The 21,225-nt window shown below is 45.8% G+C and overlaps 1 protein-coding gene and 6 non-coding genes across 13 annotated transcripts; 4 read left to right on the top strand and 3 right to left on the bottom strand.

Moving 5' to 3' along the window:
* Positions 1-2,767: 2,767 nt before the first annotated feature.
* TRNAF-GAA (transfer RNA phenylalanine (anticodon GAA)) lies at positions 2,768-2,840 on the top strand. The gene has a single exon. It is a non-coding gene; the product is annotated as a tRNA-Phe (tRNA).
* A 2,715-nt stretch (positions 2,841-5,555) lies between these two features.
* TRNAI-AAU (transfer RNA isoleucine (anticodon AAU)) lies at positions 5,556-5,629 on the top strand. The gene has a single exon. It is a non-coding gene; the product is annotated as a tRNA-Ile (tRNA).
* Positions 5,630-8,288: 2,659 nt separating this feature from the next.
* On the bottom strand, positions 8,289-8,370 carry TRNAS-CGA (transfer RNA serine (anticodon CGA)). The gene has a single exon. It is a non-coding gene; the product is annotated as a tRNA-Ser (tRNA).
* A 1,531-nt stretch (positions 8,371-9,901) lies between these two features.
* Positions 9,902-9,974, bottom strand: TRNAV-AAC (transfer RNA valine (anticodon AAC)). Its single transcript has one exon. It is a non-coding gene; the product is annotated as a tRNA-Val (tRNA).
* A 3,100-nt stretch (positions 9,975-13,074) lies between these two features.
* On the bottom strand, positions 13,075-13,148 carry TRNAT-AGU (transfer RNA threonine (anticodon AGU)). Its single transcript has one exon. It is a non-coding gene; the product is annotated as a tRNA-Thr (tRNA).
* A 1,723-nt stretch (positions 13,149-14,871) lies between these two features.
* TRNAI-AAU (transfer RNA isoleucine (anticodon AAU)) lies at positions 14,872-14,945 on the top strand. The gene has a single exon. It is a non-coding gene; the product is annotated as a tRNA-Ile (tRNA).
* An 876-nt stretch (positions 14,946-15,821) lies between these two features.
* LOC125102018 (uncharacterized) lies at positions 15,822-20,764 on the top strand. Of its 7 annotated transcripts, XM_047732704.1 has the most exons (7): positions 15,822-16,271; positions 16,468-16,733; positions 16,867-16,970; positions 18,692-18,885; positions 19,026-19,180; positions 19,259-19,440; positions 19,673-20,764. In XM_047732704.1, exons 3-7 carry the CDS (start codon positions 16,870-16,872, stop codon positions 19,713-19,715), a joined length of 675 nt encoding a protein of 224 aa, XP_047588660.1. In that variant the 5' UTR covers positions 15,822-16,271; positions 16,468-16,733; positions 16,867-16,869; the 3' UTR covers positions 19,716-20,764. The 7 variants fall into 7 exon arrangements, 5 of the variants coding, with proteins under 5 accessions (XP_047588660.1, XP_047588659.1, XP_047588658.1 ...); XM_047732703.1 differs by lacking the exon at positions 16,468-16,733 and having other exon boundaries at positions 15,822-16,041; positions 19,675-20,764; XM_047732702.1 differs by lacking the exon at positions 16,468-16,733 and having other exon boundaries at positions 19,675-20,764.
* Positions 20,765-21,225: the final 461 nt, after the last annotated feature.

Raw genomic sequence — 21,225 nt, 5'->3', positions numbered from 1 at the left:
GTAAGTCCTGTGTGAACAGTTTGTGTGTCTGTTGCTCTGGTTTTGAAACACGTTTGTATATAGATATAGAAGTTGGCGTAAATTTTGTTAAATAAAGCAACCGTATAATGTTAAAAAAAAAAAGAGGTAATATGATTATAAATAACCTTAGCTGTTTCAGAAGAGGAAAGACTTTGTTATCTTAGGTAAGGACATAACGAAGAGATGGTTCTAGGAGTTGAATTCTGCCATTTTTGGGGGGAAATGAACTGAATTGTCACCGTAGTGCCAAAGCACGTCATGGTGGGGGCTTTTGAAGGGGTTTAGGGGTAGACTTGGAGAGACCCATGATACCAAGTTTAAACAAAAGCCAGCAACAAAACCAAACCAAAAGAATTCTCAAACCAAGAAGTGCGATGAAATCCTTACTAAGCTACCACAGATGCCTGTCAGGAGTACCTGGATGAGGGGCTGGGCTTCCTGTAGGGTCCCACGAGGAAAGGAGCACAGCAGGCTTGGGAGGACTCTGTCTGGGCGGATGAGCTGGGTGTCCCAGGTGGTCTTTTACTTCTGCGTGACTCAGGACACCAACCTGTCAAAGACAAAAACCAGGTAAACGAGGACACTGACTTTAGTTAGGCTCTTGCGATCAGGAGAACACCCCGGATTAAGGATCAGAGTGCTCTCTGCAGGGTAGCCTGCCGTAGACTTTCACAGGGATCACGACTTCCAGATGAGATTGTTTGGAATTGTTTTGCATTGGAGAAGCTTCAGTCATATGAATTTGAAGTGTTCATTTGGGTGTCTAGCTACTCTCAAGGGGATTGTGCAGAAAAAGTTGGCACAGCAGGTCTGAGACTATTCTCCTTGGAAAGGCCTGCTGGCAAGATGGGCCCTTGACTGGCATCTGGGAGCTTACATTTTAAGAGAGTTCCCACCATTTCCCAGATGACAGGAGTGGCTCACTGCCTACACTGTTCATGCAAACCATATGGTTTGTGCTGAACACCTGCTTGCTTTCTTGGTCTGGATTTTTGATATATGCTAGGAAGCCTCCCCCAAGTATCTTGGATACCAAATCTTTAGTGAACTTCCCTGGTGGACGTTTTTCATGTGTTGTCACGATTTTGCATGGAAGGAATTAAGCCCATCCCGTGTGACTTGCACCTGGTTTCCTCCAGACTTTATTCCATGTGTCTTTTCCTTTTGCTGACTCTGCTTTGTATCCTTTGGCTATAATAAATAGTAGCTGTGAGGACAACTATATGCTGAGTCCTGTGAGTCTTTCTCGAATCATTGAACTAGGGGAAACACAGGGACAAAGAGCTCTCATCTTGGCTAATCACTCATGAGACAAAGAATAAGAACTTGGCTAGGAGTGAACGGGGAAGGATCTGTGTTTGGCCTTATCAGCAAGTTTGAGCAAATGAGGAAAGATTTGTGTTTGGCCTTGTCCATACCTAAATACTATAACGTTTTGCATTATATAGGAGGTAGGGTTTGTTGACTGCAAATATTTCATGTAATTTTTTTGATATAAGATATGCTAAATTATTATTTTTTTCAATTACCCAAATAATAGATACTCCTATGATGTAAATGTTTGAAAAAATATAAAGAAACACCAAAAATACCTTACTCTCTTCCCTGTTAATAATTAGTGTCCTTAGTCATCAAAATATACAAGTTAAATTCACAAAGAAACCCCACTACATCCTGGCCTGAAGAGCCACAATTAAAATGGTTGACAATATCAGTATTGGCTGGTCTGTGGAGTGACCAGAAGCCTCGCACATCATTGTTAAGAATGTACACTAATACATGCATTTTGGAAAACTATTTAGCAACACCTAATAAAGTTAAACATACATATATCCAGCATATGTGACCCAGCAATTTCATACACATATCTGCATATCCAGGTACCCATGTATGTATATATGTATGTATCTATTTATCTGATAGATTAGTGTTTATGTTCACCTAAAATTTGCACGAAAATGTTCCATGATTTTTGTAACCTAGAACTGGAAACCAAGCACCCGTCAGCATTAAAATGGACAAGTACATTGTGGTGTGACCAAATGGGAGTTGATGAAAAGGAAGAAACTGTTTTCACAGATAAAAACACCAATGAATCTCAAAGGCAATATTGAGTGAAAGAAGCCAGACAGAAGAATGCAGATGCAATTTGATGTAATGTATACGAAATTACAAAATAAATGACAGCACATAAAGTGAGAATTCAGACCAGTGGTTAACTCTGGGAGGACGGCAAAGAAGAGGGGTCCTGAGGGAGCCAAGGCAGTTACACAGGAATGTAAATTTGTAAAAATCATTACCTGTGTGCTTAAGATATGCGTACTTTACTGTATTAATTTATACCTTAATAGGATGAAAGGGGAAAGGAATAAAAACAACTGAAATCATAAAAAATATTTGTGGTTTGAACTAGAATTTATTCCAAATGGTGTTGTCTTGAATTCCTCCAGCAGGAAGATTTGAATCACTACATTGCAACTAATTCATATCCTTAGAAACTATATATAAAATGTTCATCATCACTGTTTTTTTGTTCTTCCTATAATACTTAGGAAACTTCCAGTATGTTTCCCCATTGCCTAATTTTTATGTTGGTACATTTATTCTTGAAATGGGCAAAATGTTACATTTGCAGAAAACAAGACAAAGACTTTGCTTTTCCTGAAGTGTTGAATCCAAAAAAGGAAATAGGCTTTTCAGAAGAGGTTATTTCAAAAGTAATTGATGAGAAACACCCTATGGGCTGGCCGAGATAGCTCAGTTGGGAGAGCGTTAGACTGAAGATCTAAAGGTCCCTGGTTCAATCCCGGGTCTCGGCAGAGGATGCTAGTCTTTTGGCAAAAGTCGTTGACTTTTTCCTTGCTGATTGGAAATGAGTAAACCGTTGACTACCCACCTATACTGTATGTCAATCACCTTCAAATAAGTTGAGTCCACAGTGCCGGTTATGTGGAAAGGAGCTACAGACATATTTACCCTCATCATAGAAAGGGCTTGTGTAAATTCTTTGGCAAAATACAATTCTCTGTCCATACACCTAATTGCTTCCAGCAATCCCTTGAGGTAAAGAAAACCTCCCCAATGCCTTTTTCAGAGCACTTGGGTGTTCTTAAATGGATCTATAAGAATCAGGGCATGGGCACTTTCAATTCTTCACTTAATTACCTCTCTTCCTGCCTTCACTTAGTGCTGGGCCTTCCAGAACCTTACATTATTGTCAGCACTTTGCATCCTGTAAAAAGTTTTGCCTATCTTACGCAGCATTTGGTTTTCAGCTGCGGGGACAGGCCTAGTGGCAGGAATGGTAGTGTAAGCATAAACTGAATTTTAAGAGTATTTACTAAGATTCCGTGTGGTGGTATTTATGCATATGCACATACTGTAAAATGTAATAGAGATTCTTAATACTATTATTTTTCCTGAGACAGTGTTGGATAAATCATAGACTCTAATCTGGAATATAACACACAGAATTTGAAATCTTCTTGCATTTATGGTCGATGTTCCTTTGTGTATTGCCAGCAATGTAGGTGGAGGTATTTAAAGGTATGCGAGAAGACGCGTGGAATATTTTGGGGAGGATATACAAGAAACCCAGCGCTCTGGTGGCCTCCGAGGAGGATTTGGGGGAAGTTGGAATCTAAGATCGGTGGAGATTCGTTCTGTACCATGGTGTAATGTTAAGGACGGATCTTTTTTTTTTTTTTTTTTTTTTTTTTTTTAATTTTTTTTTATTTTTTCAGCATAACAGTATTCATTATTTTTGCACCACACCCAGTGCTCCATGCAATCTGTGCCCTCCACAATACCCACCACCTGGTGCCCCAACCTCCCACCCCCCACCCCTTCAAAATTCCCAGATCGTTTTTCAGAGTCCATAGTCTCTCATGGTTCACCTCCCCTTCCAATTTCCCTCAACTCCCCTCTCCATCTCCCCTTGTCCTCCATGCTATTTGTTATGCTCCACAAATAAGTGAAACCATATGATAATTGACTCTCTCTGCTTGACTTATTTCACTCAGCATAATCTCTTCCAGTCCCGAAGGACGGATCTTTTAATGAGCCCTTCTATTGATCTGGAATCACTACTAATAACGGTCAAAAGCAGGCTCCGGAAAAATACAGTTCCGGGGATCTGGAGCCCTCTCAGTCTACACCGGAGGTAGCTGCAGGTGGGGGTGAGGACAACAGACCCACATCTTGGATTTTGCCAACTGGTGAGGTGCTGGTTTTTCTAGGAGAGCGAGTGCTTGGCGTGCGTAATCCTCCCGGACACCCTAGGGCGGAGTCGGAAAAGTCGGGGAGGTCTGCCACCCAGGAAACTCCGTTTGTCCAGGGGAGGAAGGAGCCAAGAGTAATCGTTTTGGGGTTGCAAGCCCCGGACCCAAGCGAGGTGCTTCACGGTGGCTTTGCCTGCGGACCCCGGGGTCCGGGACACGGTTGGGGAGGCAGTTCACCGCGGCGACAAGGAGGACGCAGCCTGCAGAGGCCACGTCGGAGAGTGTCCCTTCGTGTGGGGTCGAGGCTCGGAAGCCCTGGGCGGCGGACGAGAGCCCCGCAGACTGGAAGAATGCCAGGTGGAAGATCCGCGGGGACTCCGCGCTCGACCTTGAACTGTGGACGCTGGAGGCTCAAGCTTCTCTCCTGTGCCCGCGTCCGCTTTCAAATCAACAACGTCATTACCTGCTGATTCAGTTAGCTCCGAAAACAAGTATTCGCTGACAATTGTCTAGGGGTAGGTCAGCAAGAAAGTTGGAAAGTTACAAGTGAACTAACACTAGGGACGCCTCCCACCTGTCTCCTGGTGAGGAAGCCAGTAGGCTCGCTGGGCACTGCGGAGGCACCTCTCCAACTCCGGCCTCCGCTGCCCGGAGCGGGGGTCCCTCGGCTCGCACCCCGCAACCTCTGGGCCCTTGGGTGAGAACTTGAAAGCTCAGCGGGGCGCCGGTACCACCTCGCCCTCTGCAAACCTCCGCGGCCCCTTTCTCCCACGGCCTAACAGGACAATAAGTCACCCCGACTTAGCGTGTGACAAGCCGTCCAGCCGCGGACCGCATGGCTGATGACGTCAGTGCAGGTGTCTGCGGGTCTTCCGCTACCCTGGGGGCTCGGGATCCTTTCCTCCTCCGCTCCTTTTCGTTTCCTCGCCTTGAAACAACCTGAACTTAACGGGTCATTAAGTTACAAGTCATGAAAGACAAGCGTGCAATTTGTCATCCAATGCTACAGACGTGCTTCTCTAAAAAGGGGGGACTCCCTTCACCAACGACTGAAAATCCGGCTACAGTGCACCCTCCACAAATATAGACTCAGCCTCTGCACACAAGTTTCTCCGTGGATTTTCTTCTCCAAATCCGAAGAGCTGGAAGAATGTAGACTCCTCGGTACAGTCTGTGAATATGGTTTAATGCAGTCTGTGAATATGGTTCCCTTAGAAGGAGGGGGAACAGGAAGAGAAGAAATTCCTTTTAGTTTCAAACAAAAATGTAGAGGAACTTAACTTTTTTTTTTTAAACGAAACTTCAGCTGAGAGTGGCCGGTTAGCTCAGTTGGTTAGAGCATGGTGCTAATAACGCCAAGGTCGCGGGTTCGATCCCCGTACGGGCCAGGTTGGTTATTTTGGTCTTCTGCCTGCCTGACTCTACCCATAACCCCGAATTGCCAGGGGCCAGAGTGGAGACTTCAGACATTGTCACTCTCAACAAGACGGCTGTGTGTTTTCGTCTGGCTTTGCTTTTAATAAAAAGTAACGTACAGCTGCTAGGAAGAATTTACTGAGGAAACTCCAGGGAGCAGCGTGGGAGCCAGGCAGGTGTGTTTGGGAAAGGGGAAGCTGAGGAGTTTTCGAACTATGTGTGCTCAGTTTTTAGTGACACTCGGGAGACAGTATTAACTGGGCACGTTAAAGAAGCTTCTGGGGAGAAATGGAGTCATGCGCAGCATGGCCAGAGGCTGGGTGGGCTGGAGCAGCGAGACGCGGCCGGTGCTCCCGTCGGGTCTGTGCTTTTTCCCTCCCTTTCATCGAAACCCTCCCTCCCGGCGGCGGCGAGGACCGGGCTCCCGGTGCGACTCTGCGCGGTCGTCGGCCTTCGTGCACCTGCCGGCGAGGCTGTGCACCGGCTTTCTCAGGTTTGGCCTCCGCCCCCGACGGCTCACGCGATGACTGCAAGTCACCTGCCATGTACACGGAGGAGACAAGCTACACGTTCGGAAACGGGTCCACATATGAAGATGATCTTCTGGGTTGGTTTGAGGACTTTTCCCCCACTTGGCAGTGATTTCTCTCCAGCCTCCACGCGCAGCCACGACGCATAGGGAGGAGGCTTGTCTGTCCAGAGGCAGCCCGACAGCTGCCACCTCCCAGGTCTTCCTTACACTCTCATCTTTTACCTGCTGTTTACCTTTGCAAAATAAGGAATTCCTGTTGATTCTCTGCCCCCCCCCCCCCCCCCGCGGCCTCTGTCCCCATGAACTTGGCCGCACACGTGGGGCCTCGCAGGGAGGAGCCTCGACAGCAGCCTTCAGGTCTAAAGGGGCCAACTGAGGCAGAGTCACTCCCGCTGAACCTTCCTTGCCTCCACCTATCCCCAGGAGATGTCTGTCCCCCTTCTCTTTGCTGGTGTCACACCAGGAAGGAACTGTGCGAGAGAACTCTCGGTGAGGACTCTTTCCAATGGGGAAAAATATCAATGGAGAAGATACTGGAAGAAAAGTTATTTTTCTTTAGAGTTTCTTTGATTTTAAAACCTTCCCTCTAATGGTCTTTTCCGGCCAATCTCCTGTCTCAAGTTCAAGAAGGGATGAAAGAAGAAAATCTTAGAGGATCACTCCTTTGATGCTTGTGACTTCTCCTTCAGACTCAGCTGACAGCGGGTGTGGGAGAGCATCCCTGAAAGTGAAGGATCAGTTCCTAGAAAGCGTATTCGAAAAACTTTAAGGATCACTTCAATGTTTTTTTGTTTTGTTTTAAAGTACCTAGGAAGTGTGAAGAAAATATAAGCTCAGCCAGCCAGCCAGAAGTCGAACCTGGAACCTTCCAATCCGTAGTCAGACACATTACCCATCATGCCACTGGCCCTCACCTGTCACAGCACTTTCCATACTTGTATTTTCCGTTCCTATACACAATTCCTATCAGATGAAGAAGTGGTTGATTTTTTAATTGAGACAGCAATTAGGTACAAAATCTGTACCAATTCTGGGAAAGTGTAATTTATTTTGTGACTTGTTTGCATAATCCACGTTTACATAAAATGTTTTCATTGAAAACAGGTCAATCTTCACTCATTTTCTGCCTGTGTTCATTGGAAGCTTGTTCGGTGCTTCGTAGCTGTTTGTTTTGCTTTTGTTTTGTTGTTTTACTTGAACATATCTCCACCGACTCAGTTTCCACGTTCTTTCTTCACGCCTTGCCCAGTTTATATTCTTGCCTAGTTCTGAGCTCTCTGTTACGGCCCTCCCCCAGCCATAATATTCCCCTGCCCACAAATTGCAAAAAACACAAAATGCAATAAGGAGGCAAGAATTCGATAGAAGTATACATTTTAAGAATTGCATTTCACAAGAAACTTGGAAACCAGGAACCCACTTACTAACAAATACAAAATTGGCTTAAATTTTTCTTAGCTCTTCAAAGTTGATGAAATAGCTGAAAATGTGAAAGTGCTTATAAAAGAGAGGTTTAGTCCACTGAGGAGACGAGGTTGCATATGGGCTTGAAAAGGCAAAGTCAGAAGTCAAAATTTATCTTCTCTGTGCCTCAGTTTCCTCATTTGTAAAAAGTGCTGCAAAGAGTGGCAAATATAATGCAGTATTATCCTAAATTTTTTGTGGCTCTCACCAGCCTTTGGTATCAGTACAAACACTAAAGATTGCTGCCTGAAAATGCCTTTAAGGAAGTTGCTGGCTCTCTATAATCAGAAAGGGCACCTAATCCCCCAAATTTCAAGTCTCCTGTGTTCTCTTTGCTGCTGTGATCAGACATTTGCCACATTTAACAACTTCACCTCCACGCACTCCGTGTTTTTGAGTGCTCCAGTCTGAAGTTCGGTGTGGACAGTGGGGAGGGAGCCCGAGCTCTGTGGGTTCCCATGCGCCCAGATGCCGAAGAAGATGGTGGAACTCATAACCAGCTGGCGCCGCCCTCCTAAAGGATTTGAGTTATAAATTGGAACATCCGCTGTAGGGATTTCTCTGCAGTGCTGGGCAAGGAGCCATTTAGTTTTGAAGAAGTTTCAAGCTGTGGGCCCCACACCAAAAAGGTATACCGCTGTGAGCAGGATTTGAACCTGCGCGGGGAGACCCCATTGGATTTCGAGTCCAACGCCTTAACCACTCGGCCATCACAGCCCCTCTTCTTGGCATTTCACTCATTAGACTGAAGACAGGTATATGTCATTTACCGTGTAGTATGTTAGAAGACAGAGGATGACTGGTTCCTGAGTGTCCCCTCAAAACCTTCTCCAAGCCCAAGCTTCCGTATTTCACTTAAAGGCAATTTCAACTTTTCCAATAGTTAGGCAAAAATCTTGGTACACTGTTGACTTCAATTATTCTTTCATTCCACATAGGTGAGGGGCTTCTCTTTTCCTTTCCCTCTAAATGCATCCAGATCCGAAAAACTTCTCACCACCCAACTGCTATCACCTTGGGCCCACGACACCTGCATTTCTGACATGGAATATTGCAAAAACCCCTTAATAGGTTTCCTTTCTTCCACCCTTTCCAGCTTTACAAAAACCTCAACCAGAGAGATCTTTTTGAACACAAAACACTCTGAGCACAGCTTTGCTCAAAACGCAAAAACATCTGCTTTCATCAGAGTGAATGCCAAAGTCCCCACTTGGGCTTCGGAGTTGCCCGAGATCTCATTTCTCCCACTGCACCCCTGCTGGGCTGTTCTTGCTTTGCTATATATAGGTATGACCCAGCCTCTTACCTACTTCAGGTGCTTTCTCAAGTATCAACTTATCAGGAAACACAGCCTGAACATTATATCTAAGCTCTACACTTCCCTCGTTCCAGTGCTCCTCTCCGTTCTTTATTTTTCTGCATATCACTCATGGTCCTTTAACACACTAGGTACCTTATTTATTTTGTATGGAACCATGTGAATTATGGTTCAAGCTCAAGTATCCCTGGCTTCAGATTGCATGCTTCTTCCTTAACATCTTTTTGGGTACGTGTGTATTTTCTTCAAATTCCCAAAGCCCTGACTGTCACAATTTCCATATGTAAGGAAGAAGAATTTTTCCTCTATTTTGTCAGGTTTGTGGCAGGGGCCTATGAGTCCAACTGATAAACGACAGATTGATAGGAGAAAAAGTACAAATTTTGTTGATGTGGATATTTTTTATTTTAATTTTACATGCATGAAGTCTTCCCAGGAAAGAAGTGAGAACCCAAAGAAGCAATTAAACTTGAAAGCTTTTATACCATTTAACAATATTGTAGGGAAGTGGGTAGACAACGAAAAGGGGAGTTTGGGCTTTTAGGGGAAACATTTGTGGGACGGTAACTATAAGCAGAAACTAGCGGAAGCGGGGGTAATTTTAGTGGGATTTGTTTCTGCAGACTCATATTGGTGCTGACTTTCCATCTTTAGTGATCAGAGTAGTTCTCCTCCTCTGGTATGGGAGATGAGAGGGGAACATCTTCACAAAGGGACTTTTATGCCCTGCTTTGAGGCAGACAGGAGGAAGACAGAGAGCCCTTCCTGTTTGTTTTTTCTTAATTGCTCTCAGCTCAAAATCATCCTTATGCTAAAGTGGCATATTTTGGGGTCGCAAATATTCGCATTTGTTTTTAAGTTTGAGACTCTCAAAAGAAAATACAAGTTCATTACCTAAAAGGGAATAGGTTCAGAAGCAAAGAAATCATGTGTTTCCGCCCGGTTTCGAACCGGGGACCTTTCGCGTGTTAGGCGAATGTGATAACCACTACACTACGGAAACCCCACAGACCAGTGCTTTGGTAAAAGTAAATTTTTCTGGATGCCCCAGGTCTTTTTCCTGGAGGGATTTCCCTTTACCAAGTTAACATTATCATATACCAGTAGCAAAGTGTTTGCCAAATACATCTACTATAATGTTCAGAGAAGCCTGTTTAGAACAGCCAAAAAACTGGAAAGTACCCAGTGCCCCAGATGGTTTTCTAGAGAAAATGACACCAGATCTGAGATGTCATAGATGAAGAGTATGCTCTTCATAAGAGCATATGAAGAGTATGCTCTTCATAACCTGATGCAGAGAGGTTAGAAAGGGGATTTTGTCATTGGGAGCTGAATGGGGTTGGCATGATGTTGGTGGCAGGAGGATATCCAAGAATTTGAAGCAGAGGATGGAAATAAATGAGATTAAATGGGAATATGTGGGCCAAATCAGAGAAAATACAGGATGTGCCTTCCAAAGAGGGGAAGGTACACTTTAATCTGAATATGAGGAGAGAATTTGGAGCCTAACCATTAATTCTTGGAGTACAGATGTCATCAGTGAAGACTTCTTGAAAAAAAAAAAAATCAAAGTGTAATTTGATTTTGTAGTTTTGTAATTTTGTAACTATTGTAATTTACATAATTAAAATGCACTAATCTTAAGGACACATCTCAATGGGGAAAGAAGTCACATCAACTTATTGTTTCAATAAACTCAGCAAATGACACCCAGGATAACCATAAAGAAAATTGTAGCTACCCAAATTATACCGAAATGCTTGAAAATAAAAATCTAAAAAATCTTAAAAGCAGCTGGAGGGGAATGACCTACATTTTAGGTCAAACAAAGGTTAAATGGAATAACAAATAAATAAATCAAAGAAAGACAGAGAAAAAACCCCCCAAAAAACAAAAAACAAGTGGGACAAATGGAAAACAATTAACTTGATGATGGGCTTAAATCCAAATATAAATAATTGCATTTAATGTAATGAGATAAACACATAATTAAAAGGCAGAGAATGGCATGTTAAATAGTAAAATAAAAGAAAGAAAAACAGGAGCCAACTGTACTCTGGTTACAAGAGACACATAAGATGAATAAAGATGACAGGTTGAAAGTAGAGTGGTGAGGGAAGATATACCTTGAAAACACAAACCATTATATCAATATCGGATATATATCAATATCAGACAGAGTAGACTCCAAGGTAAAAAGTAAGATCAAAGATAAAGAGATACATCCAATAACAATAAAATGATCAATTCACCAAGAAGATTTATTCTTAAACAAAGCAAAACTGAGAAAATGAGAATAAGAAATAGAACAACCAAAACTATGATTGGTGATTTTAAGGACTCCTTTGAATAGCTGATGAGAAGCTGAAAGAAAAGGGGAAATAACTAGGATATAGAGGATTTGAACCATAGCTAGTAACTGATCAACTTGATCTAGTCAGCACTTATAAGATACTACTCCTAACTATTGTAGAATACACGTGTCAAGAATGGGTTTGAGGATCAATCTTGAAGACAGGGGGAACAAGAGGAGGCTATTATAGCTTATGGTCCCTTATGGTCCCCCAAATAGGGACCAACAGAAGGAAAAGAAGGGAAAGACATCTTACACATGTTGAAGGCAAAGTCAGCAGGACTTTGTGATGATTTGATGGTGGGAGGAATCAAGGTTAACCACAGGTTTCCAATGGGTTTAATGTCAGTTGAGTTTACGGTGCCCTGTGCCAGCAGTACCTATATGAAATCCAAATGGAGATGGAAATATGAATTTGAAGCTACGGAGAGATCTGTCTTAGATGTGGATATTTGGGGAGATCCCCTCCAGGCAGGCAGCTAAGAGGTTTAGAGTTGATAAAGAAATTCTGAGGGAGAAAAGATCAACTCCAGAAATTCTGCAATGAGTCAAGATGTGGACATCAGCACTGGAAAGCACCAAATGCTTGAGATTCTTCCAGCTGCAATCATGGTGTGGGTATAAGACTCAAGAACTTAAAACTTAACAATCTAAGAGTGCTTGACATTCCCAAGTTTGATGTGCTGTGTATGTGGAATTGTAGACATAGACTCAGCATTAAACAATCCCAACACAGAGAAGAAAGTGTGACAACAGGTGACAGGGACAGATGAATTTAGAAGATCTCAGCTGAGTCTGAAGAGTAATGATTTCTGAAAGTAGGTATCCCCAGTATGGTCATCACCACATTTGTTTCACACCTAAAATTTCCTGGTTAGGCACCGAGTGGACATACTTCCCAACCATTTCTCCTTCTCTGCCATTTCTCTTCATGGCCATGCTTTATCTTTCTTCTTTTAATGGATATTTCATTCAAGTGAATTTACCAAACTATCCAGTGTCCAACATTACCAATGAATAGCTAGACAAGAAAAAGAAAGAACCACATAGCTGACCTAAAACAGTAGCATGTCTACTTTAATAGCACAAAAGAAGAGAGCTGTCTGCCTGAGGATCCCAAGCCAGGGAACATTTAATAGGGGAGGTGGTTTGAATAAAGAATAACTTGTGTAGGAAAGAAATAGTATTTCCATGAGAGAGAACTCCCTTCAGCAAAGACACAATTGTGAATGTCCAGGATATGGTTAAAATTGTCTTCCAGAGTACCTACCTTTTATTATTTAGTACTCTTAGCCACTCAGTCTTTCCCGAGTTACATGATGTCATCCATTAGATTCAAATCCATTAGATTCAAATTTAAGGAACTTTACAAATAGGCTTCTAACATCTTTGCATTTCCAGATGCTCAGCAATCCACAAGAAAGTAATCCTTTCTTAGTAGTCAGTAATTTCTCAGTAATACAAAAAATGTCTGAAAGGGCATGTTTTTAAAGTGGTTGAGTCTCTGTCACTTGATCTCAAATGGTAGGACAAAAGAGGGAAACCTCAGCTAGGCTACTCACCTCCTGCAAATATCATGACTAGCACAAATATTCTGAGTCCTTTAATAACTCTTGGTGTATGTATTGGGAATTCTTCTCAAACCCTGAGTATTACAAGAGTCATCCTGTGTAAATTCAAGTTGGTTCCTACTCACCTACGGAAAACATAGGAGGATAAATCATAAAAACCAGGAATAAAGCAAGGAAACAGGCCCTGCTGGGATTTGAACCCAGGATCTCCTGTTTACTAGACAGGCGCTTTAACCAACTAAGCCACAGAGCCAGGTATAGTAGCCCCTTCACTTAAATCTTATTTAATATGATTTCACACACCTTAACTATAACAAAGACCAGCATGTGTCTGACCCATGGTTGTCAAAAGAATTGTGAGGATACTTTTGCACCGGTGAGGTTGTGCTCAAGGATGGTGGTACTCTTTTCTCAACTTCAGAAATGTTGACAGCCGGTGGCTCACCACTGAGTTGGTCTCTGAGAACTGTCCTCAACAGAATAGGCACCTTGCTCAAATTTACACCCACCATTGGGGATGCTTAAATCCAAGAATGGTTGATGGAAGAGTATAAAGTCCTCCCCTCCTCCTATGGACATTTCTGAAGGGCCGTTCCAGGATCAAATATCCCTGAGAGATCTGCTGGTGGCCTCTGTTAAACTACACCACGCTCATCTTCTGCCTGTTTCCAATCCCACTTCCCTTACCCTCTCCTATTTGCTGATTCTAAGAGCATTCTCAATAAAACTGCACACAACCTCCATCTCCCTGTCTGTTTCCCAGGGAACCGACCACGACCAAAGGCAAGTGACTGATGCCTACTTCGATCTCTAGAGGTCAAAGTAAGTCTGAACGTGGCCTGGACTCAGAAATCATTTACCACAGCAAGTACCCTGGTAAAATAAAAGTGATCGTAATATTAATATTCTACCCTACACACTTACAGACTTGTCGCCACAGAACAACAACAACGACAACAATATGAAGATACCTACCAGTTGGTTCAACGATGTATATAGTTAAAACATGCTCAAGGACCAGAGGAATAATTTACGGCAGTAAAAGCAAGTACCTGAAACGGGAGGTTAGAAACTAAACGAGACATGTAGCTAGTCAAAGAACACGATTCTCATTTCTAGGGAAATTTCTAGGAAATCCAGAAGACCACACAGACGTGCGCATACGTACTTACAAATGGAGCGTGAGGGCCTTTAGACTGCACGCAGACCGATGGGCTTCTGAAAATGCCAGTACCCCAGCTCAGAAGGAGTCGTGGTGGGCAGAGGAGAGGCAGACGTCGCAAGAGAGCAGGGACCAGAGGACTTGGCGGCTCCCGCGGCCCGGGTGGACGCGCACCTGGCGGCAGGTGGGTAAGGCGCGGGCGGGAGAGGGCGCCCCTCCTCGGAGCTTTCCCGCGGTGCTCCTCAGCCTCGCGACCCGGTCAGTGCCGGCGATTCTCCCCGGCCAGGTAACGGCCCTGACGCTAGACACGCCCTGCCTCCCACAGACCCCGCCCGGGTTTGCGGGGTCCTGGCTCTCTGCTCCGGGTCCCGGCGGGGTCAGAAGCTCCCGGAGACCACCGCTGCTCTGGTGCCCGCGCCGACGCCAGCCCCGCACTCGGGCGCCACCGCGCGTCCGGTGCGCCGCACTGCAGCTCCACGTCGGCGACGTTCCTGGGCGGACTCGGGGTGGGCGGCTGGTCTTGCAGGGTCCGGGGTCCCCAGGGTCCGGGCGGAGCTGACCTGCCGAGATCAGGCCCCAGGAGCGGGGAGGCACCCGGGGCCCGCTGCCGGGGGTTGGCCTGAATCTTCTCAGGTTTTCCTGGAAGAAGCATGATCCGTTGAGCCCGAATATGGGACTTTTGCCTTCCTTTCTCCCCCATCTGCCCATCCAGAGAGGAAGAACGCAGGGAATCAGAACGATTCTCTTTTCCCAAGAGGAACCTCAGGATAGGAATGTTGTTCCTGTGTCTTTTCGGAAAAGCCCCACACGTCCCGGCCGGTTAGCTCAGTTGGTTAGAGCGTGGTGCTAATAACGCCAAGGTCGCGGGTTCGATCCCCGTACGGGCCAAGTTGTAGCAGTTTTTTTGCACTATGCCGGGAGGAACGGAACGGCAGGCCTCGGGCTTTGTGGAGGAAACAATCTCTGAGCCCGTTTGCTGCGAGTCCTGGTCCCCAGACGGACAGAGTCAAGGACCAGCCTGGGTTCCTAGCAGGGCCCGCTCGGCCCCAGAGACGAGGGACAACATACAGCGCTTATCTTGCTTGCTTTTCCCGTGAAGAAATTGTTTTTGGGAGGGGGAAATTGTATTACTTGACAGTTACCTCTGAAAACCAGTTGTGGAATCACCCTTTATATCACTTCTTCTGGGGGATTCCGCATTTCCCAGTTCAGTCTAAAAGAAAAAAAAAAAGACTAAAAAACGAGAAAAAAAATCTTGCTTTAATAGTAAGAACGGCCAAGATCTTTGTTTTATACGCTCTCACACTTTATCTGAAATAAAAGGGTTAAGTAACTCGAAACACAATTTTTTTTATTTTTTGCATAAGTAATGCCTACATTGATGTGTTTCAAAAAGAAACTTTAAAAAGATAAATGGAGATGTTTCCCTTTCACCCTTATTCTTCATCAGCCCTCTTCTCACCATCCCGTCCCAGGTAAGCTCTGTCCATAATTTCCCATTTAGCCTTACTGGTTTTCCTTAGGCATGGATACATAAATATTTATATTATTTTTTCTTCCTTTTCACACAAAAGATTTACTCATTGTTTTGCACTTGCACTTTTTTCTTAGTATATCTTGAGTATTTGTGATTGCACTTTGTACCTGGTACACTGTGAAAGTTAAAGCTTATTTTCCAAAGACTTGGTCCTGCCCCTGGTGGAGCACGGATGTCGCGAACCACAGAGGCGCAGAAACCTCCATGTTCCTAGAGCGGACCGGAAATGACGCCCGCGGTGGGAAGCCGAGCGTCGGGTTGGGGACCCAAGCGGTCCCTGTGCTCGCCGGCTCTCTGCGGCTATGGGCTCCCTCGGAGTGCGAAACCGGCTCCCCGAAGCCGGAGGCGCCGCAGGACCGCCATGGGCTTTGAGGCGGCCCGAGAAGGGCCAGGCTTCGGAGCCTGCCACCTGACGAAGGCGGGACGTGGGGGGACGCGTCCAGAAACGTAGGTCTGCGACGAGAGCTGCCCCCGCGGCACTAAGGCTGGCTCAGGAGGCGCCCGGCTGCGGAGGAAGCAGTAGTCCCTTCTCCTCGGCCTTCAGGAGGGAACGGAGGGGATGACTGTGCGGAGACAGCCGTCGGCCCGGCTGCAGATGGAGCTGGCCTGGGCGCTCCCCACCAGGTGAGGTCCACCCGGAGCAGACTGGCCTTGCGGATGGCAGGACGTCCCTCTTGGTGCGTGTGGTTGGGGGGGCGGGGGGAGCACCGAGGGGCTCAGGTGCTGGCGCGGCGGGTGCTGGAGGATAACAGCAACTGCTCAGGATAGCAGCGTCTTCTGCAGAACCACCCTCTGGAAGGCAGAAGCGATGTGACTGTGTTGAGTGCACTGATGATTCTGCGCATCGTAAGTGTGAGATGTATATTGTCACAGGGCGAGCCTGTGGTCAGATGATAGCAGTCCATCGACCTCAACAGCCTGCCTCTACCCTGAAGTCATTAGAGATGAAAGTTCTTGAGCAGTGTTGATGTGCAGACAGTGCTCCTGCCAGATCCCAGAGTCCTTCTGGCCCTTCCTTCTGGGCAGGCGCTGTTCTGGGACACTGCCTTGTTCCTGATCTTAAAGGGAAAGCTCTCCTTTCTTCACCTTTGAGAATGATGTTAGCTCTGGGCTCATATTCGATCTTAAATTATGTTTAGGTACATCCTTGTGAACCTAGTTTGTCGAGAGTTTGTTTGTTTGTTTGCTTTTAACATAAAAGGTGGTTGAAACTTGTCAGATGGTTTTTCTGCATCTATTAAGATGATCATGTGATTTTTACCCTTCGTTCAGTTCATGTGGTGTATCCTACTAATCCAGTCATCTCTGAGGTGTGTTGATGATGATGAATATCCCGGCAAACCTGGCAAGACTGTGTCCCAGATCTATCAGTTACGGTGAGTCAAATTTTGTGTTCACTTAGGCTGCAGAAGCCTTTCAGTTTTTGATTTCTCAAAAAGGGAGTCTGTCCACGAATTGATACTAAATTGGTGTGTTTGTGGGAATAAGAAGGTCCTCGGCTTCCTACACCATGTCTTGCTCTAGAAATAGCACTAGTCCGTTGTTCTCAGCACCTCTTGACTGATCCACCCACTCTTGGAGTACAGCCCGAGCGCTCGTGGTGGCTGTCACACCCACTAGCACCATAGTTCCAGTGACTGCTCCCTGAGAGTGCAGAGACCATCCTGGAAGTTTAAGTAGTTCTGTGGCAAAGGAGCTCGAGCTCTTGACCATTCCAGTGTTGGAATGATTTATCGTTTTCTGAGCACTGGGGCCATCATTCTGTGATGCGTTCGTCGTTCAACAAATAGCGTGGTGATGACATGCCAGGCTGTCCTAGGCAGTGGGGAAACAGACCAAGTCCTCAGTCCATTCCTGACTCCTGTTTCTCTCCTACCACATGTCTCATCTCATCACTAAGTCCAGTGGCTCTACCTGCAAAGTAAGCCCAGTTTGAGACTTCCAATGCCCTCCTCAACCACAAACTGCTCCAAACCACCATCATCTCATATGGCCTCACTATTTCAGTAACTCCTGAGTTTCTTGCTTTACCTCAGGCCCCATAGTCTAATCATAACACAGCAACTGAGCAAATGCATAGAACTGTGAGTCCCGTCTCCTGTTCCTTTGCTCCAGTGGTTTCTCAGAATAAACACCAGATTCTTTAATGTTACCTGATGATCTTACACAATCTGGCCTCCATCTCCTTTCTGACATCTAGTGCTCTCCTCTCTCACTCCACCATGCTGGCCTTCTTGCTTAAAGTGATACATGATTGACTATGAAGTAGGGAAGTCAGTCATTGTCATACGTATCCACACAAGGTGAATAAGGTTTGGACAGTGCACTTGGGTAAGCTTCCAACCCAAGCTTGGGCCTTGAAAGAGAGATTTATACTGGCAGATGAGAAGAGGGAAGCAAGAGGACCTAGTAGATGGGATCGAGCAAAGGTAGAGGGTTGTAGCACTCTAGGGATAGCTCCATATGTTAGCCATGTTTGTTTGCAAACCAGTATTAGGCACCTGGAACAGTACAGGCACCACAGTAGGGGGTTGAGACTTACTTACTGAATGAACGAGAGATATTTGGATGGTACTTAGTGGGCAATGGGACAGAAGGTTTAGATGGTGCCCATTCAAGGAACACTTGCCTGTATAGGATTTGAGAAACAACATGGTGCATGTTTTTGGTAGAGAGGTTGAATTTTTGGAGGGAGTAGACAGAAATAAAGCTGGAAAGATAGGTCGAAGCGAGATTAAGGAAGGGCTTGGATGTCACTCAGAGGTTTACATTAGGTGTGCTCAGGGCGATGTTGGGGAGCTTCCAAGCAGGGGAAACCAGATGAAGTGACTGTCAGTCTGGAGTCTGGAATGATGGCCATAATGGCTGGAGCCCGGGAGAGACACTTTCCAGAACCTCAGGCTTAACACACCGTGGGCCTATAGTACTTGTTAAATAAGGAATTGAATTGCAGAAGGGATATTGGGGCTAGAATGGGAGATTTAAGAAAGTTTCAGGAATGAGGGATCATTAAGAATTGTCTTTGAAGGATGAGGAGGAAATTTGGAGGGTCTGGGGACACACCTCCCCACGTCTTCCCTTTCCATCAGTGCTTTAAGAGGAAGAACCTGAACAGAGGCATGATCCTCACCTGTCATGTCCTGGCCACCATGCTGGTGTGCTCTTCCCTCGTCTCCTTCCGGGTGGAAAGAGAACTGCCTGGAGAGGCCTGCATCTTCGTCAGTGTGCCCTTCAAAGACCACAGCAGTCAGATGTGCTGGGAGCCCAAATACAAGCCCAGTGAGTCCCGGGGTAAGCTGCAGCCTCGGGTACCTGCCGCCCCGGCCACTCCTTCCTGCTCCCTGGACACCTCGGCACCGGGAAAACTGGGGAGTGGACCCTTAAAAAGGACGAACTTCTCAGACTCTTTTGTCCTTCTTCCCTGATTCTAGCCTACTTCCTCCTGGGTAGAGTTTTCATGGTCAGCGCCCTTCTCCTCTCACTCTGCTTCAACTTTGTGTTGCTGACCTTCCCGCAGTTACTCCCTGAGACCCAGAAACAGTATGTTTCTTGTGCTGGTGTCTTCAATCATCACAGGCAAGGAGAGGCGGGAATGAACTCAGAAGGTCTTGGCTTTGGGTTAGGGTGGGATTTTCGCTTGATCCGCTTTTTAATCACTGTTTAGGAAAGTACAGAGGAAGAGGAAAGTCTAGGAGAAGCACATCGTCTCAAAGGAGGCAGAAGGAAAGTGAGGGGCAGTAACAAGGGCACGATTCTGGTTCATCGATCACGACCCTGCCCTGAAACTTTGGAGGACTGGCAGAGGCTAATCAGGAGACCTGCATCTCCCCTTTCTTGGGTCCACAGGTAATTTTGTGTTCCTCTCATTATTAATGCATACATGCAAATTTTGGAAGTGTCTCAGGGACCCAGTCCACCAAAAGTCACCTGTAAGTTTCCTTACTTCATGAACGTGTCCAGCTCTGTCCTGTTTCTAGTGTCTGGTCAGTGATCATTGGATTCTGATGAGGAAGGTGAGTTAACCTCCCAGGCAGTGGGTAAAGCTCATTTCTTTGATCTCCCTTTTTTTTTGTCTTAGAGTCTCAGACATGTGGAAGTTATATCCGCAGCCAATTATCTAACTTTCTCCAGTTCCTCTGTGGTTTCTGGGCATTGGTGGCCCTTACGATATTTGCCCGCAACTTCTTCCTATTGTCCAGTGACCTGTATTAGAAACTTTGTTCCTTCATGATTTCTTCCTGCAGTTCAGTTTTGCAATATAAATCCTCAAATTGGGATTGAGAAGCAATCTCTCTGCACCAACTTGAACAAGGGGTCGAATGCAGAATATGGGAAAGAATTGTTTCCCTTTTTTGACAACAGGAAACAGAAGACCACATGTAGGACTGGTTACATAATTTGGGAGGCCCGGTGCGAAATGAAGATGCGGAGTCTCTTGGTCGAAAATTCTTAGCAATTTCAAGATGCTGACAGCAGAGCTTTAAAGCAAGCGTGAGCTCCTCCGAGTGCAGGCCCCCTGTCGCTGCCCAAGTAGCATGTCCGGGAAGTGAGCTCGGACACTGTGTTATGCGATATGTGATAACAACAACGTGTGTGGGTGACCCACGCTGTAGTCTCTGGACCCATTACACTCTTTAAAATGAGAGATTGTCCTAGAATCACGAGTGTAGTTATTTTGTTAGGAGCCCTCTGTCTTCGCAGTTCCCAGTGTTTGGAAGCTGTTGGCATTTTAAAATCTCAACCTCGCCACATGGATGCCATCTCATCGGAAGACACAGAGCTGAGCCTGGAACCACGCGGAAGGCGTGAGTGTGGTGCGGCAGACTCGGCACCCTAACTGGGGATTTCTCAGGCATTCACCCCAAAGATGGTGTCACTGATTCGGGAAGGCCCTGACTTCTTCCCCTTGTTCTGTTCATTTCTCTTTCTGGAGCCTCAGGTCACAGGTCTGTTTCGGGGCAGAGGAAGGGAAGGGGTAGCATTGTGTGTGCAGGGCTAGCGGAGAGGCGGCCTTGCCTTTCGGCTACTGGATTACGCAGGTGCCTGTTCGCCGTTATCTCTGCTTCTCTGTGCTCGCTGGGGACCTGCCTCACGGGGGTGTCTCCTTGTCCTAAACAAAGCCCTTTCCCCATCTGTGAAGTTTAGGTTTTAATAAACACTCTCTTCCCTCTGGAAGTGTGACAGGTCGTTTATTCTCACGGCGTCATTTCCACAACTGTTGCTGGTGGGCACAGTGTTTGTGTTTGGGGGCGGGCCTTCCTCACTCTGGTAGCTGGTTGTCTGGTGTCACCAGAAGGGCAGCGTCTGTGGGGACCTACCTCTAGCAAACCACTGCTGTGGGAGGGGACAGAGGGGGGCCTAGAGAGCAAAGGGACACTGCCAAGCTGGAGGCAGTCTTCGGGGACATGTTGCCTTTGCACGGAGCATATCCCACACAGGTGTTTGACTGATAAAGGTGTTGATGAGATGATACAGTTTTTAGAGAAGTGAGAAATGAATTCTAGACTATTTTAAAAGCTACAGAAATTAATCAGAAGTATTTTCACTAAGGTCAGCTTATAAAGGAAAAGAATGGTTTCCTTTTAAGGGGCAAAGGACGAATATTTACTGAGTACTTACTACTTACTACTT

The sequence above is a fragment of the Lutra lutra genome, chromosome 6 (genome assembly GCF_902655055.1).
Source record: "Lutra lutra chromosome 6, mLutLut1.2, whole genome shotgun sequence".
NCBI classification, from domain to species: Eukaryota; Metazoa; Chordata; class Mammalia; order Carnivora; family Mustelidae; genus Lutra; species Lutra lutra.
Note: the sequence above shows the minus strand (reverse complement) of the source record. Positions and strands in the feature narration are given on the sequence as shown.

Bases quoted from the DNA above. Each gene is read 5' to 3' on its own strand.
- LOC125102018 (XM_047732703.1), top strand. From the start codon at position 16,870: ATGTGGTGTATCCTACTAATCCAGTCATCTCTGAGGTGTGTTGATGAT. The intron at 16,971-18,691 runs GTGAGTCAAATT...TCAGTGCTTTAA, and splicing joins TCCCAGATCTATCAGTTACG to GAGGAAGAACCTGAACAGAG. The intron at 18,886-19,025 runs GTAAGCTGCAGC...CCCTGATTCTAG, and splicing joins CAAGCCCAGTGAGTCCCGGG to CCTACTTCCTCCTGGGTAGA.